The sequence below is a fragment of the Stegodyphus dumicola genome, chromosome 2 (assembly GCF_044657685.1).
Source record: "Stegodyphus dumicola isolate Sdum_Otavi_A_Nest chromosome 2, ASM4465768v1".
Classification (NCBI taxonomy): Eukaryota; Metazoa; Arthropoda; class Arachnida; order Araneae; family Eresidae; genus Stegodyphus; species Stegodyphus dumicola.
Genome location: NC_140769.1, coordinates 98,086,395 through 98,100,894, shown reverse-complemented (window position 1 = coordinate 98,100,894; position 14,500 = coordinate 98,086,395). Strand labels below are relative to the sequence as shown.

Sequence of the window (14,500 nt, the reverse complement as noted above, 5' to 3'; positions counted from 1 at the left end):
GTTACCTTTGTTTATTAAATATCATGTTCTTCGCAGTTAAACCATAAAATTCAGTTCAAAAGCAATATCGCAAAATAATTTTAAAATGAGCCTATCTTTAGAATTTTCGAAACACAGTCTCGCGCGCTGGAGATAATTTTTTTTTTCACAGTGTTGCCATTGCTCGCTTTGAAATCATTGAGTTTGTTAATCAAAAATTAGTTAAATTTTTACAGATAGATAAATAGATAATAAAACAAATTCCAAATTCGGGCTTCCAGATGTCCATATTCGAGTGGAAACGTACGTTATTCAAAATTGTATAACCGTTGTTTTATCATAATGCGAGAAACATATATACATTTATGGAGATTCTTCATTATTAGTCCAAAGGGATTTGAATCCCGAAGGACTATTAGTTTCGTTTTGGCATTTTGCGTCGGACGGATAAATGTCGGTTCACTTTTCAAACTGTTGCCATAAAATGTTAGAGTCCTGCATTATATTTGAAGAAATTAAATAATGAAAATCTGCGTAAATGTATGTATATTTCTCACATTGTCATAAAATAACGGTACATAGAGTCATCGAATTTTGAATAACGTAATCCTCCAACGAATATGAGCATGTGGAAGACCAAATTTGAAATTTGAATTTTGTTTTATGATCGATTTCCTATTTTTTAAAACTTTGACGAATTTTTGATTAACAAACTCAAGGATTTCAAAGCGAGCAATGGCAACGTTGTGCAGAAAAAACATTTTTATCACCAGCGCGTGAGTCTCTGTATCGGAAATTCTAAAGATATGCTCGTTTTAAAACTATTTTGCGATATTGCTGTTGCACTGGATCTTATGGTTTAAGTGCGAGGAACATGATATTTAATAAAGAAAGGTAACACACAAAATGTTAAAAAACGCCCCTTTGGACGTAATTTAAAATCTGAAACATTTCAGATTTTTTTTTTTTTTTTTTTTTAAATTTCTTTAAGGATTATACAGAGCTCTAATATTTGGTGGCTACAATCTGAAAAGTGAACCGACATTTATAGTGAACCAACACAGAATGCCAAAACGAAATTAATAATCCCTCTGGACAAATTGCCCTTTTAGACTAATTAGGTTGGTTGATTACTTAAACATTAAAAGCACATACAGGCCCATGGAAGGGAATGCCTTCATAGAGGGTTTTTCTAAAACAAAGTGACTCATATTCAAGTTTCACATGGAAAAAAACACGAAAGCCAACCAGGCAGTCAGCTTGTTCCCCCGAGTTGGTTTGGTTTATTTAGTTATGGCAAAGACCTATAGGGCTATCTGCCTAAGGGGATGGAAGCCTTCGTGGAGGATGTTCTAAGGGAACCTGGCTCGTATACACGTTACACATGGGCAAAACCACGAAAACGCCCATGCGGCCAGCCGAACCCGCCCTTGCAGCCACTCCAAACTGGCAGTTTGGTACGGGGCATTCAAACCCCAGACCAAACTAACAGTATTCAGCAGCTTTGCCACTCGGCAGCTGGTGGACCATCGCTTGAGTTGGACTTTGAAGTAGATTCAGCAATCTTTGTCCGCTCGGCTACTTTGGAACCACTTAAATTAGGAACCAGGTTATTAGCCTGTTCTAATTTACTATACGGTTTGCAAATATTTATAATATTGTTATATTCTTAGACAGAAATAAAGGTAGTTTAAATTTTGTTAAAGCGTTGGTTTAAAACTACCAAGCCAGTGGCGCAGCGAGGGAGGGCAAGTAGGTGTATTATGCCCCGGGCGCCGTCAGCAGTGGGGTGCCAAATGGTCTCCAAAGAAGATTTTCATCATATCAGTTTTTTTTTTTTTTTTTTTTTTTTTTTTTTTTTTTTTTTTTTTTTTTTTTTTGAGGGAGGTATTTTGCCCCGGGCTACTCCACTGTACCAAGCCGCAGGGCAAATGAACGTTCAGTTAAATTTTCTATTATTGCACTCATTTTGTTCTTGAAATAACGATGGGATGATTATCTATTTGCCTTATTCTTTCTGAGAAGATTAAGCAGGTCGACATTAAATTTATCTCGGAGGCTCAGGTGTCAAAATAATTCTACAGATTTAGATATTTGGATGAGCAGTTCACTTTTAAATGACTAAAAATTATGCAGACGACTTTAAATCTTAATTTACTTAGTTATTCAAAATGCATTGCATTGCACGATAGTGCATCTTTCCACCGGTCAATAACCACTTCGAACAACCTTACAGCGCCCAGAAATAAGCTATGACAAAACTAACAGTATTCAGCAAATGCAGGGGCAGGTTCGGCTGGCTGCATGGGCGTTTTCGTGGTTTTGCCCATGTGTAACGTGTATACGAGCCAGGTTCCCTTAGAACGTCCTCCACGAAGGCTTCCATCCCCTCAGGCAGATAGCCCTCGAGGTCTTTGCCGTAACTAAATAAACCAAACATTTGCATTAAGATAGAAAGCTGCATCAGTGTTAATTCTGCAATGTTTCCTTTTCTTAAATATATTCTGATTACTTAATTGCCATACCGTGATTACTGAAACTTCGATGAATTAAATGTCGATAATACGTCTTTTCCATTTAAATAGCCTCTGTAAATGGCCCATTGAAAGACAAATTAACGTGCTTTATTGTACTTTCTCTTTTAATATATGAAGTTTTCAAATGCATCATGGCTTACACTGGCTCACAAAGAACTGTTCACATTGACTTTTGAAAAACAGTTTCACAGTCGCTTTTGAAAAATAAAAATGCAATTCAAGTAAATAAAATCAAATTCAAGGAACATTTATATGAATAAACATACTTAGAAATACGTATACGGAATGAACAAATTGAAATTTTTGGTAAAATTTGAATGGTAGAACCGAAATTCGGAAAAAAAAAAAAAAAAAATATGGCATGTTATTTTAGAAAAAGTCCGATTTTGTATCAAACTTCGCATGTTAGAACAACGCCATATTTAAATCTATTAAATATCGTAACTCGTGCTTTCGAGACATGAAAAACCCACGTGAATTTCCTCCATTAACCAAATAGAAAAAAATGTATATAAAAAACTATCATTTTTGGGGGTTGAAGGTTTGGCTCGGCGTACATTAAATTTTCAGAATGCGCATATCGTGGGACTTGTAATTCACAAATGACATTTAAAAAGCGGCGATTCATCATCATTCTATTCCTTCCATCATTTCAAATTACTTTTTTCTTTCCGAGCATAAATTTTATTGGCAAGTATGAAACATGTAACTTTCCTACCTCCTAGTCTGATGCCTTGATTACCAACTCGTGGTGTACCCATCACCTTTGATCACAGCCCTGTCTTCTTCTGCCATCTTTTCATGGCTTAGAAAGGCGTATTTGCGCAACAAGTGCAACTATATGATGGAGTACGTGATTTCTGTTGACAATAGAATACTTCAAATCTCAGATATATTACGCTTGCACATCTATGCCTGTAGAACTTGTGGCATTCGCATCGCCTGTAAGGCTTACATCGCCCGTAAACCCCATTCTGGAATTATAGGCGACTGCGAAATGCCCCATTTCGCACCTGTTGTTTTGTTTGTATGCTTGATTATCCCAGAAAGTTTCATGGTGATCGTCATCGGAAATTTCGATAGCTTTCCTTCTAACGCTCGAAAACTATAAGTGAAGCCTGATCTTATACTACTTAGAGAAGCCAGACTCTGAGTAATAATACATAATTTCAGCTTGTGATGATAGCAAAGCACAAGAAGTGGTGGATTCAAGTCAGGACATTAATAACTTACATAATACTATTTCTAACGTTTAACCCTTAAATGCATGTAGTTGCCGTTTGGCAACATACTCATATTTAGTCATGCAAATCAAATCAAAACACGAATTTTTGCTTACTGCAATTGGATACATACTGTTTACGTATATAGTTTTCAAAGTTTCAGTGTGGTGGCACCTCTAACAGTGTAGCGGTCATTATTGTGAGTTGATGTGTAGGGTGTGGACATCATTTGTGTTTGCGAATTTTTCCTTTTGTGTTTGTTGTTATTTTGATGTATTTAAAGTTTTAAAATTGTTTGAACAAGTTTATAAGGTATGTATTATTACATAAAATTGTTATTACACATTCGCCTATCATTTTTTTTTTTTTTTTGTGTGTGGGGGGGGGGTGTGAAAGTTAATTTCTTAAAGTTAACAATGTTTTTTCAAAAATTAGAATATAATCTTAGTTTAGATTTTTTTAAATATTTTTCCTATTTTATTTAATATCAATTCTAAGGTATTTTTGACTATAAAAATAAAAATAAAATTTCATGCATTAAAAGGTTAAAAAATATTTGAATACATTTTAGTTATTAACATCATTATTCTCGAATAAACTTTATTTCAGAGGATAAAACTGACTTTCGAGGATATGGACATCAAGCCCAGTGGCAGCTGCGGATCGGACAAACTAGTTGTTTACGGGAAAAATAAGGAAACTGTCCTAGGAGTGTACTGTGGCTTTCAAATCCCAAACCCTGTACTATCTCACGAAGACGAGAATGAAGTAAGACTTCTTTTTGAAACGGATGACATGGGATCTGGTAGAGGATTTAAGCTAACTTATGAATCATCTCCATACATTGGTAAGTTGACAATAATATACATCTCTACATATAATAAAAGAAAGAGTCTATGTGTCTTTCGTTTCTGCTGCGCGTAAGCTAATAGACCCAATGCTACGAAATTTGGCATATAGATGCAGCTAGACAAGAGCCAGTGCACCTCGAAGTGATTTTTTTTTTTTTTTTTTAAATTTGAATCAGATTTTTTTTTATTTTATCTTTTCAATTTTATCGCATCATTTTGAATAGTTTCATTCTTTTAGAAATGTGGTTTTTGGCAACAGTTTTCATTCAATTGTGTACTGGACTGCTGACAGTTGAAAATCAGCACTGTTGCCTCTTGGAAAAATGAGGGCGATAATTCTGTGCAGTTTTTAATTTTAAAGTTTCTCTTGGATACTGGATATTTGTTGAGAGAAGGCAACGGAAAGTTCGTTAATTTATTTAGATTACAGCCGAAAACATCGCGGAGAAAACAAAGCAAGGTGAAAACGTCATCGTACTAAACATCGTGGGAGAAAATAAAGCAAAGAAAAAATATCGCAGTTAAAAGACAACGTGTTACAAAATATCGTCGTCGAAAATAAAGCGGTTCATAAACTTCGCAGTTTAAAAGCATCGTCGTCGAAAATATCGTTGTAAAAAATAAAGTGACTACAACGTCATGCATGAAGATAACATCGCAGACATGCGTTTTTCAGGCTTTAAAAATTGTAAATGGATATTCGCATAATGATTTGTGACCGCAAGTTGAAAAGAAGGGTAATTTTTTTCTTTCATATTTTTTATTAACTAAAAAATTTATAAAAAACAAAACAAAAAATTTAAACAAAAAATAAATAATTTTCACTATAAGAGTATCAGATTAACGAAAGTGAAGAAAATAATCTCATAATTAACTTAGCAATTTTTTATAGATAGGGCATGCAGTTACTTACCTTCCTTTTTCTAATCTATTATTATTCTATAGGTCGTAATAATTTTCTTTGCTTAAGTCTCAATTTTACATTTTCAGCAAATATTTATTAGTTAATAAAAAATATGAAAGTAAAAATTATCCTTCTTTCCATCTTGCACTCACAAATCATTATGCGAGTATCCTTTCACAAGTTTCACAAGCCTGAAAAACGCATATTTGGGATGTTATCGTCATGCGATAATTTATAGGTACTTTATTTTTTATCACGATATTTTCAACGACGATGGTTTTAAATTGCGAAGTTTTTTGAACCGCTTTATTTTCGACTTTGATATTTTGTACCACGACGTTTTAGAACTGCAATGTTTTCTCTTTGCTTTATTTTCTAACACGATGTTTTGTACCACGACGTTGCGTTGTTTTCTGCGCGACGTTTTCGTCCGAGATGCTTTTTGCCGCGATGTGTTCGGCGGACACCATATGGCCTATTAAGTTATACACATTTTTTGCTGCATTTCATTTAAACTTATTTCCTTGAATTTCAATGGAGACATATTTCTCATTCAATTCAGTTTTCAGTTCGCGGCAAAGCAAAAATACACAAAAACTCAAAACATCTTCATTAAAATTTGTAAAATACATAAAAACATAAAACACCAAATATAGTTAAAACAGTTTAAAAAATCCTTTACTACTAGAATTAGAATTTCTACGCATAAACAAACAATTCGGCCAGCGGGTAAGAAGGCAGATTTTCCGGTGCACAAAAACTGAAAGTTTACTTTTGGTCTTAGTCCGCAAAAAGACACTGAAGGTACAGAAAGTGACTTATTTCGATATTCTGCTAAGTTTCAAATATAAACAAATGGATACTTCATTAGGCTTATTCGCACTTAAAAACTTTTAAATTGTTGATAATTCTACAACTAATGCATGCATATTAACTAAAGACATAAAAATCTTAACCGGAACATAAGAACATTATTCAATTACTTTACAAGCAAAAAATGCGCAATTTACCAACATATAAGAATAAAAAATCTAAGCTCATCGAGCCAAGTAACAGAGTGATAGCGTAGCCGGGAGGTGCACAACTACATGTTATAACAGTCCCATATACAAAATGTCAACGTTCTACGGTTATTCGTTCTTGAGTTGTGCGAGATACATACATTACGTACGTACGTGCAGACGTCCAGAAAAAAATCTCTTCCGAATCCATTTTAAATCAATTTTACAAACCTCTTTGGCAAAAAATAGTTTTTTTATTCTATCCGTACGTAAAACTGTCACGTAAAAACATTGTTCAAAGGGTTTCGAGAGCGATTTAAATGAATATTTTCGTTGAAATATGGTACCCGAAATTTTTCGCGATTACAATACTTCCTTTACTTCGTACAACGAAGTAAAAATCGTCATAAAATTCGTATATCCTCATTTCTTTCCTCCAAGATAAACTGATTTCAAAATCTCCTAACTGTTAATAAGTCTCTAAACTTAGCGACTCACAACAAAAGAACCCATATTCTATAAAAAGAAAAACTTGCTTGCTTTCGATGGAGTAAAGAAAATAAATTTCAAACTAAATGTATATGCGCTTAAAATACAAATTTAGTTGCAAACCGCCAGATTGGCACTTACGGCATCCCTAAAAAAGAAAGAAAGAAGTGTTTCAGATTTTAAATTACGACCAAAGGGGCGTTTTTTAACATGTTGTGCGTTACCTTTATTTATTAAATATCATGTTCATCGCATTTAAACCATAAAAACTCAGTTCAAGAGCAATATCCCAAAACAATTTTAAATTGAGCGCATCTTTAGAATTTCCAATACACAATCTCGCGCGCTGGAGATAAAATGGTTTTTTCTGTACAACGTTGCCATGGCTCGCTTTGAAATCCTTGAGTTTGTTAATCAAAAATTCGTTAACGTTTTACAAAATACGAAATTGATAATAAAACAAATTTCAAATTCTAAATTAGGGCTTACAGATGCCCATATTCGGATGAAAACGTACGTTATTCAAAATTTGATGGCTGTAGGAACCGTTGTTTTATCACAATGCGAGAAACATACATACATTTATGCAGATTCTTCATTATTTAATTTCTTCAAATATAATACAGGGCGATAATATTTGGTGGCAACAGTTTGAAAAGTGAAACGGACATTCAGAGTGATTTGACGCAAAATAGCAAAACGAAAACAATAGTCCCTCAGGGACAAATCCCCTTCGAACCAAAAAAAAAAATTGTTTTAATTCGTAAAATTAAAATAAAAATGATAATTAAAACTACAGCATTCCCAAAAATTATAAAAATCCACAGATATGATAATAACGTTTCGTTTTACTTCGTTGCAGAAATGTGTAAAGAGAATGAAGGGGAATGCCGCAACAGGGATTGTTACCCTGTCGATAAGATGTGCGATGGAGTGGACGACTGTGGAGACGGAACTGATGAAGAAGACTGTGGTAACGTTATTATTTGTTTATCATAATTATTAGCATTATTACTTTTATAACAATATTTATAATATACTTTTTATAACAGTATTTTTCTTAAACTCATCTGGAATTATTTTTAAATTCCCAGTTGATGCTGAAGCATTTTTTTAAAAATTTAAATGACCTACAAAAATAAGGTAATCAACGATTATTAGATGCTAGTTTTTTTTTATTTTCTGGCATTGTTTATGAAAATTTTAATGCAGATAAAAAATATAGGATGAGCACAAAATCTTTCCCTGATTACAAAACTTTTACTTTGAAACAACTCTGGAAGATATGGAATATAATATGGAATTTTTTCTCGTGATCTAGTCTTATTGTTATGATTTTTCTACCTCGCAATAAATAGTGCATAGGAATAATAATAAAAATACGTTGTTGACGAAAAGAAGTTAAACATGTTTTGTGGTATTATAAAACTAAATCGCCCATCAAAGGTGGTCTAGAAATTTGTATGGACGCAGTCATCCAAATATTAAAAGCAGAAGCTGTGAAAAGTTTTAAAGAATTCTTTTTTCATTGGCGGCACAAGTAGTCATAGCCACTACTAAGACTGGAAGCGGTGGTTAATTTACATTCATGTCTTCTTCGGGATTCCAACCTGAGACCTTCTGTACGGCAGTCAGCGTCACAAACCATTTTCCCGTTTGGGCGGCAGTTTTAAGGAAATAGCAATATTGCTGGTGAGGGATTGTTAACTATATCGTGAATTGGCCAATAAGCGGCCGAGTGGTAAAACTCCCTGAAACGGGTAGTTCGGTCAGACGTTCGAATCTCGGAGAATGGGTTGGCTTGCATCGGCGTTTATGTGGTTTTTCCTTGTGTAACGTACATAGGAGTCAGTTTCTCTTAAAAAAATCCTCCACGGGGCATCCGTCCTTTGCCGTGTAGTGCCTAACAGCGGAACACATATTAAATAAATAAATATATATCATGAATGGGACAAAAAAGACCGAGTCTTCGTTACACAACTTGGTGATACTGATACTTTGAAGGGCAGGTTAACCGATGGTGCGTCAAGTGTAACAGAGCAAATATTGAAGAATACATGGCAAGAATTTGAACAGCGACTAGGCATTCGCTAAGCTACAAAGGGATTCACACGTAGAAATTTACCAGCATAGTACTTCATCAAAAAGCTTTACTATTGAAGTTATTACTTTTGAAGAACCACACAAATCTAATTACGATAGTTTTCGAGCAATAGTTTTTTTTAATTAAAAAAAAGAGATTTTAAAATAACTCTGTAAAATTAACTTTACTAATAATTATTACATTTGCAAATATTCGATATATATTCAAAATATAAAAAGCGCTAAATTTAATTGTATTAATAACTGATGGCTTCCTACAGCCTGACGGACCAATACCTAAGCTTTTTTTTTTTCCCTAGATTTAAAATTTTTGTAATCTACGATGGAAAAGTTACTATCAAATACTATTAAAATAAAAGAAATCTAAAAACTATCTAAGAAATTATGAAAGGGAAAGGTGTGGTGTATGTGATTACGGCAATGCCTCGAGGGCTATCTACCTATCATGCCTTCGTGGAGAACTTTCAAAGGGAAACTGGCTCGTATACACATCGGTAAAACGTCCATGGAGACAGCCCATTTATGGGATTCTAACCTAGGACCGAACTACCAGCGTTCAGCGACTTTACCGCTCGGCCACTGGTGGTCTATGAACGGGAAAAGAAGAATGCGTGGGATAATATCAATAATAGCAGATAATATCTACCACATAAATTCTGCCAAAAAAACAAAACGTTTTAACCAATATTTTGGTACTCCACGAAGGCATCTCTCCGTTTAAGCAGATAGCTCTCGAGTCTTTGACATAATCACATAAACCAAACCAAACCAATCCATTGTTACTAAAAATGCTTAAAGTTTTTTGCAAGATGGCGATAGAATCGTTCTTCCCTCTTCAGACAAACCAAATCAAGCGCTCTAGCCAGATCGTCCGATTCCACACCCTGTATAAGTATATATTGCTTTTTAATGCCACTTAATAATTTAATTTCCTCATTTCTAATTATGTTGATTCTTCCATTGTTTACAGTTTTTTTTTTTTTTTTTTTTTTTTTTTTTTTTTTTTTTTTGTTTTTGTTTTGTTGTTGTTGTTGTTTTGTTTTATTTTCAATATTGATTTAACTGAATCAAAAGAGCTCGTTTTTCAGCTTAAACTGCTGAAAATAATGCTAATTGCTAATCGTATTCTTCTGTTAATTATATAACGGTTGTCGACGTCGCTACCTTTATCACCCTAAATGAATTGGAAATTTACTGTAAAATATTTCGTGCTTTTATTTATAAAATTTTACATTAAAATCTTAAAATATATCAAATGATTTTTATTTCTCTCTTTTCTCTTATGAAACCAAAGACATGCCTATTGTAAGTCTACCAGCAGAGGATGCATGTGGGAAAACTCCCATTAAGCCAGACACAATTTATGGTTCAGCTGACCGCGTGGTCGGAGGAACTGCAGCCGTTCCAAACAGCTGGCCATGGCAAGTCTCTTTTCAGCATGCTTACATCGAGCCTAATGGACATTTCTGCGGGGGAACTCTCATCAATGCACAATGGGTTATCTCCGCAGCTCACTGCTTTGCTAAGTAAGTACAATCTTCTTTCTTCTAGCTCTTGAAGATGTCTTGCATACAATGCAAATAATCTCCCAATTCAATTAATGATAGACGATTATTCTTCCAAGATTTCCTATCTTACGTAAAGTGTAAGAGTATCTGAGTATACAGAATGGCTGGGGGATAATCTGTTTTCATCATTAAGCTCAGTATTTTTAATTTGTGTGGCTAATCTTTATTCTAAGGTACCCCTTGGTTTTTTTCTGAAAAATTCGCCAAGGGGTATTAGTTGTTAGCCAAATCTGAAAGCCTCCTGAGCGAAATAAGTTTTTCGGGAACCCTAATGTTGATAATATTGGCAAAACTAACCTTGGGTGTTGAGGAGATGGTGGTGGGAAGCCTAAACCAAAGAACGTCTAGGAAAGAAGGAAAGGTTCCATAGACGTAATGTAAACCAGTTTGCTATTACACCGCTAGAAAGCGGAGGGGAAATCGCCAAGGCACTTGGCGACGGAACCTGGCGGGCGAGAAATTCCCCCTCCGCGATGTGTACAGGGAATTGAGGAACACGTGTTAAGAAGGAACTTTCTTCGACAAATAGTTTCTTCTTTGACTTTTCGCGATAGTTTAAACTCGGATATAGGTACCTTTTTTTTTTTTTTTTTTTTGCTCAAAATAACTAATTCATTAATTAATTTACTTATGCGAAAAAAATATTTTCTTTTCCTCTAAAGATTAAAACGATATTCGTTTTATGAACTCTTGATAAACGTGACCTTCGAACTTCGACGCCTCTTCGAGCTTTGGCAACAGATATTTCGCGCATGCGCAGCTGTTTTCCTCTATGTTGGGACGGAGCCACTCCTGTTGCGGAGAATTTTTCCTTCTTAACAACACATATTCCTTGCCTAACCGTACGCACTTGAGGAAAAGGTACGTTAAAAAATTGATCTTTCAAAAAATTATTTATTCCTCTCTGTGTGTTAATTTTTTTAAGATTTGTTGTTTAATGTTTTTTTATGTTACGAAATTTGCAATTTTGATTATTTATTCCTCTCTGTTCGTGTATTTCTGGTTATTTATCCCTCTCTGTCTGTTAAGACAGCGTTTTGATGCCCTCTAGAATTTGGCGAATTTTTTTTTTTTTTTAATGCTGATACGTACAATAAATTTTCACCATTTCTGTAAATATTTGCATCGATTTGATTGTATTTTAGTTCTTGTGCATTTTTGAAGTGTTATGCACTGTTTTTATTTCTTTCTTTCAGGCATTTTGTGTATTAGCTTTCCTTTATTAAATCGATTTTTTACCGAACTTATAACTACTTATTAAGTTTCTAAATATTTATTTTGTGTATTGCGACATCGATTTTTATTTGTGAATCAACTGATGTTTGAATCATAGAAGTGGCTGAATTAGAACCGAAGGTATTCTCAGAAATTCTCTAACAAGGTCTCAGCGGTATTTCGCGATACTTTGCTCGCATTCTTGAGGTTTCCAGAAAAGTGATTTTTGAATTCCTAGAAGCGATTTTTTCCCATGCTAGCAGAAGTGGTTGAGCAACTTTACAAATTATTGCTGCATTAGATCTATACGTCAGTTAGCTCAGTTGTTCAATCAGAGTCGTGCAACTGCACTGAGCTCTTACTGGGTGATTAATGCTGTAGGACAGGAGTTTTCAATTAAGGGGAAATTCATGGTTTCAGAAGATAATGCGGTCAGTCTTTTGTTTAGCTGTTTAAGTTTAGTTTTAGTTATTGGATGTAAAAAAAGATACTTTTATTCAAGTTTTGGTATTTATCAATATTTTCTATACCTTTTGTTGTTCAGCTTATGAAACATATTAAAAATATCCAAGTCTAAGTAAATGTTTCTATATGGAGTTTTGGAAAGAAGAAGAGAATTATCTTCTAACAGTGATAAAACGGGTGCGTGGAGCAAAACAGATTGAAAAAAAACCATTGCTTCAGGCTTTGCTCTGTGAGTGATTTTGCTGATCTGCAATATCACGCATATCTTACAGGAAACTTGTCTTACCTCTGCCTTTCTCCTTGGATTATATATATTTATTTATCCTAATGTATGAGCTGGTATTTATTTCAGTAAAATGTCAATCTGTTCCTTTTCATTTGGCATTATTATTAAAAAGATCTCCGCGAACCCGTAGTACGCAAGAATATGCATCTTTAATAATAATTAAATGTACTTTACTGTTTCTCTAAATATTGATATATTTTTTTGGTAAAATATTGTTGCTTGTGCCAGGATTTGATATCTAAAATTACAGGCTGAAAGCCATTCATAAAACTGAAGTAATCAAATAATAAATAAATAACAATAATTAAATACAACCATTAAAAAGTACAAATTAGAAAATTAATACATTTAAAAAATGCGTCATAAAATTAAATAATAAAACCGGTGAAAAGCTTTTCATGTAATACTTACCATTAGCATTAAAATGTAGGAATATCTTCCCGGTACTCGCCAAAGTACAAAGGGTTAAAAAAAAGTTATTGTAAGTCTCAAAAACAAAAACCAAGAAAACGAAGTCGTTTTTATATCTCATAAAGAAAGTAACACTGAAGAAAATTCTATTATAGTAAAAAGAGATACGGAAGATTCTAAATTTAAGTTTCAAAATGAATATTATTAAGTTTCAAAATGAATATTAAGTTTATGAAAATGGGAAAAAAAAGTCGGGGAAATAGCTTGCGAATTAAAACTGTACTAAACTTGATTAGATATTGATCGATTTGTAGGATGTATAAGAATACATTAGTGAATTGCAAAAAAAGGGGAACTGACTGAGGACGATTTGGTTAGTTTCCAAATTCCAAAATAAAATAGTTGTAGAAGAAGAAAGAAATAACGAAAAAGATGAAGAAAAGAAACCTTTAAAATAATTCACTACAAAGAATTATCTGAGGTATTTTCTAAATTAAATCAAAGACTTCAAATTCTCGAAAATATGAATCAAAACACTGAACGTTCGCAAAATCGAGAAGCAGTCAGATGTTATTGTGAAATATATGAAAAAAAAAGAACAAAAATCAAACGGACGATACTAACGAATTTTCTGATTAAAGATATTACTCCCATATGCAGTGAACCATTTAAATAACTAACAAATACTCGGTTGTTTTTTTTTAATTTTTAATTAAAGATATAGTTTATATGTTTTTGCAATTTTGTTCATGTTAACGAAATTCAAATTGTACTTACGTAATAACACAACCACCTTGGTGAAATTTGGCGAATTTTTACAAATAAAAAAATATAAGTTACTTATTGGGTGCAAACTGACGCGCTTTTTTTGACAAAGATTCCTAAACTGTTGATATTTATTGTAAGTCGGTAAATATTATCAACATATGAAAAGGAAACATACTTTAGCAATTTAAAATACAAATTTGAATTATTAATTCGATTTCGTGCAATCCTCGTAATAGCGGCTATCGAAGAAACGCATTTCTTTTTCGTTCTCTTTAGAACATTTTCAGCAAAATTCTGTAATTCTTACAAAAACTTTACCGCAATTTCTTTCATTGCCAGCAAATTCCGCATACTCATGTTTTAAAACTAAATAAAGAACAAAAAGCATCGCAATTGAGCACAATTATCACGATTAAGGAAAAAAAATCACGTTTTGTTTATAAGAACCGTTAGAACTTGTACTACAGCAATAAATAAAAAAGAAAGCATACGAAAATAGCGGCGTTACTTGACTGAAAGGTTGTCATGAGGATGGTTGCCAGAAAATGGCTATGCACATGATTGCCAGAGTTTGGCGCATTCTGAAAATTTGGTGACTTCTGTTGAGGTGGTTGCATTAATACATAAGTACCTTTAAAATATCGCCCAACAGCGGCCGAGCGATCACCAACCACCTCAAGTCGCTGAACACTGGTAGTTC

At 33.6% G+C, this 14,500-nt stretch overlaps 1 protein-coding gene across 1 annotated transcript in view; it reads left to right on the top strand.

The window, feature by feature from the left end:
- The window catches only part of LOC118184324 (chymotrypsin A-like), a 61,751-nt gene that overhangs the window by 6,464 nt on the left and 40,787 nt on the right, over positions 1-14,500 (top strand). The window contains exons 3-5 of the mRNA XM_085810950.1: positions 4,349-4,586; positions 7,847-7,957; positions 10,382-10,613. Of these exons, the coding sequence (XP_085667076.1) occupies positions 4,349-4,586; positions 7,847-7,957; positions 10,382-10,613 (581 nt within the window). The remainder of the gene's footprint in view (positions 1-4,348; positions 4,587-7,846; positions 7,958-10,381; positions 10,614-14,500) is intronic.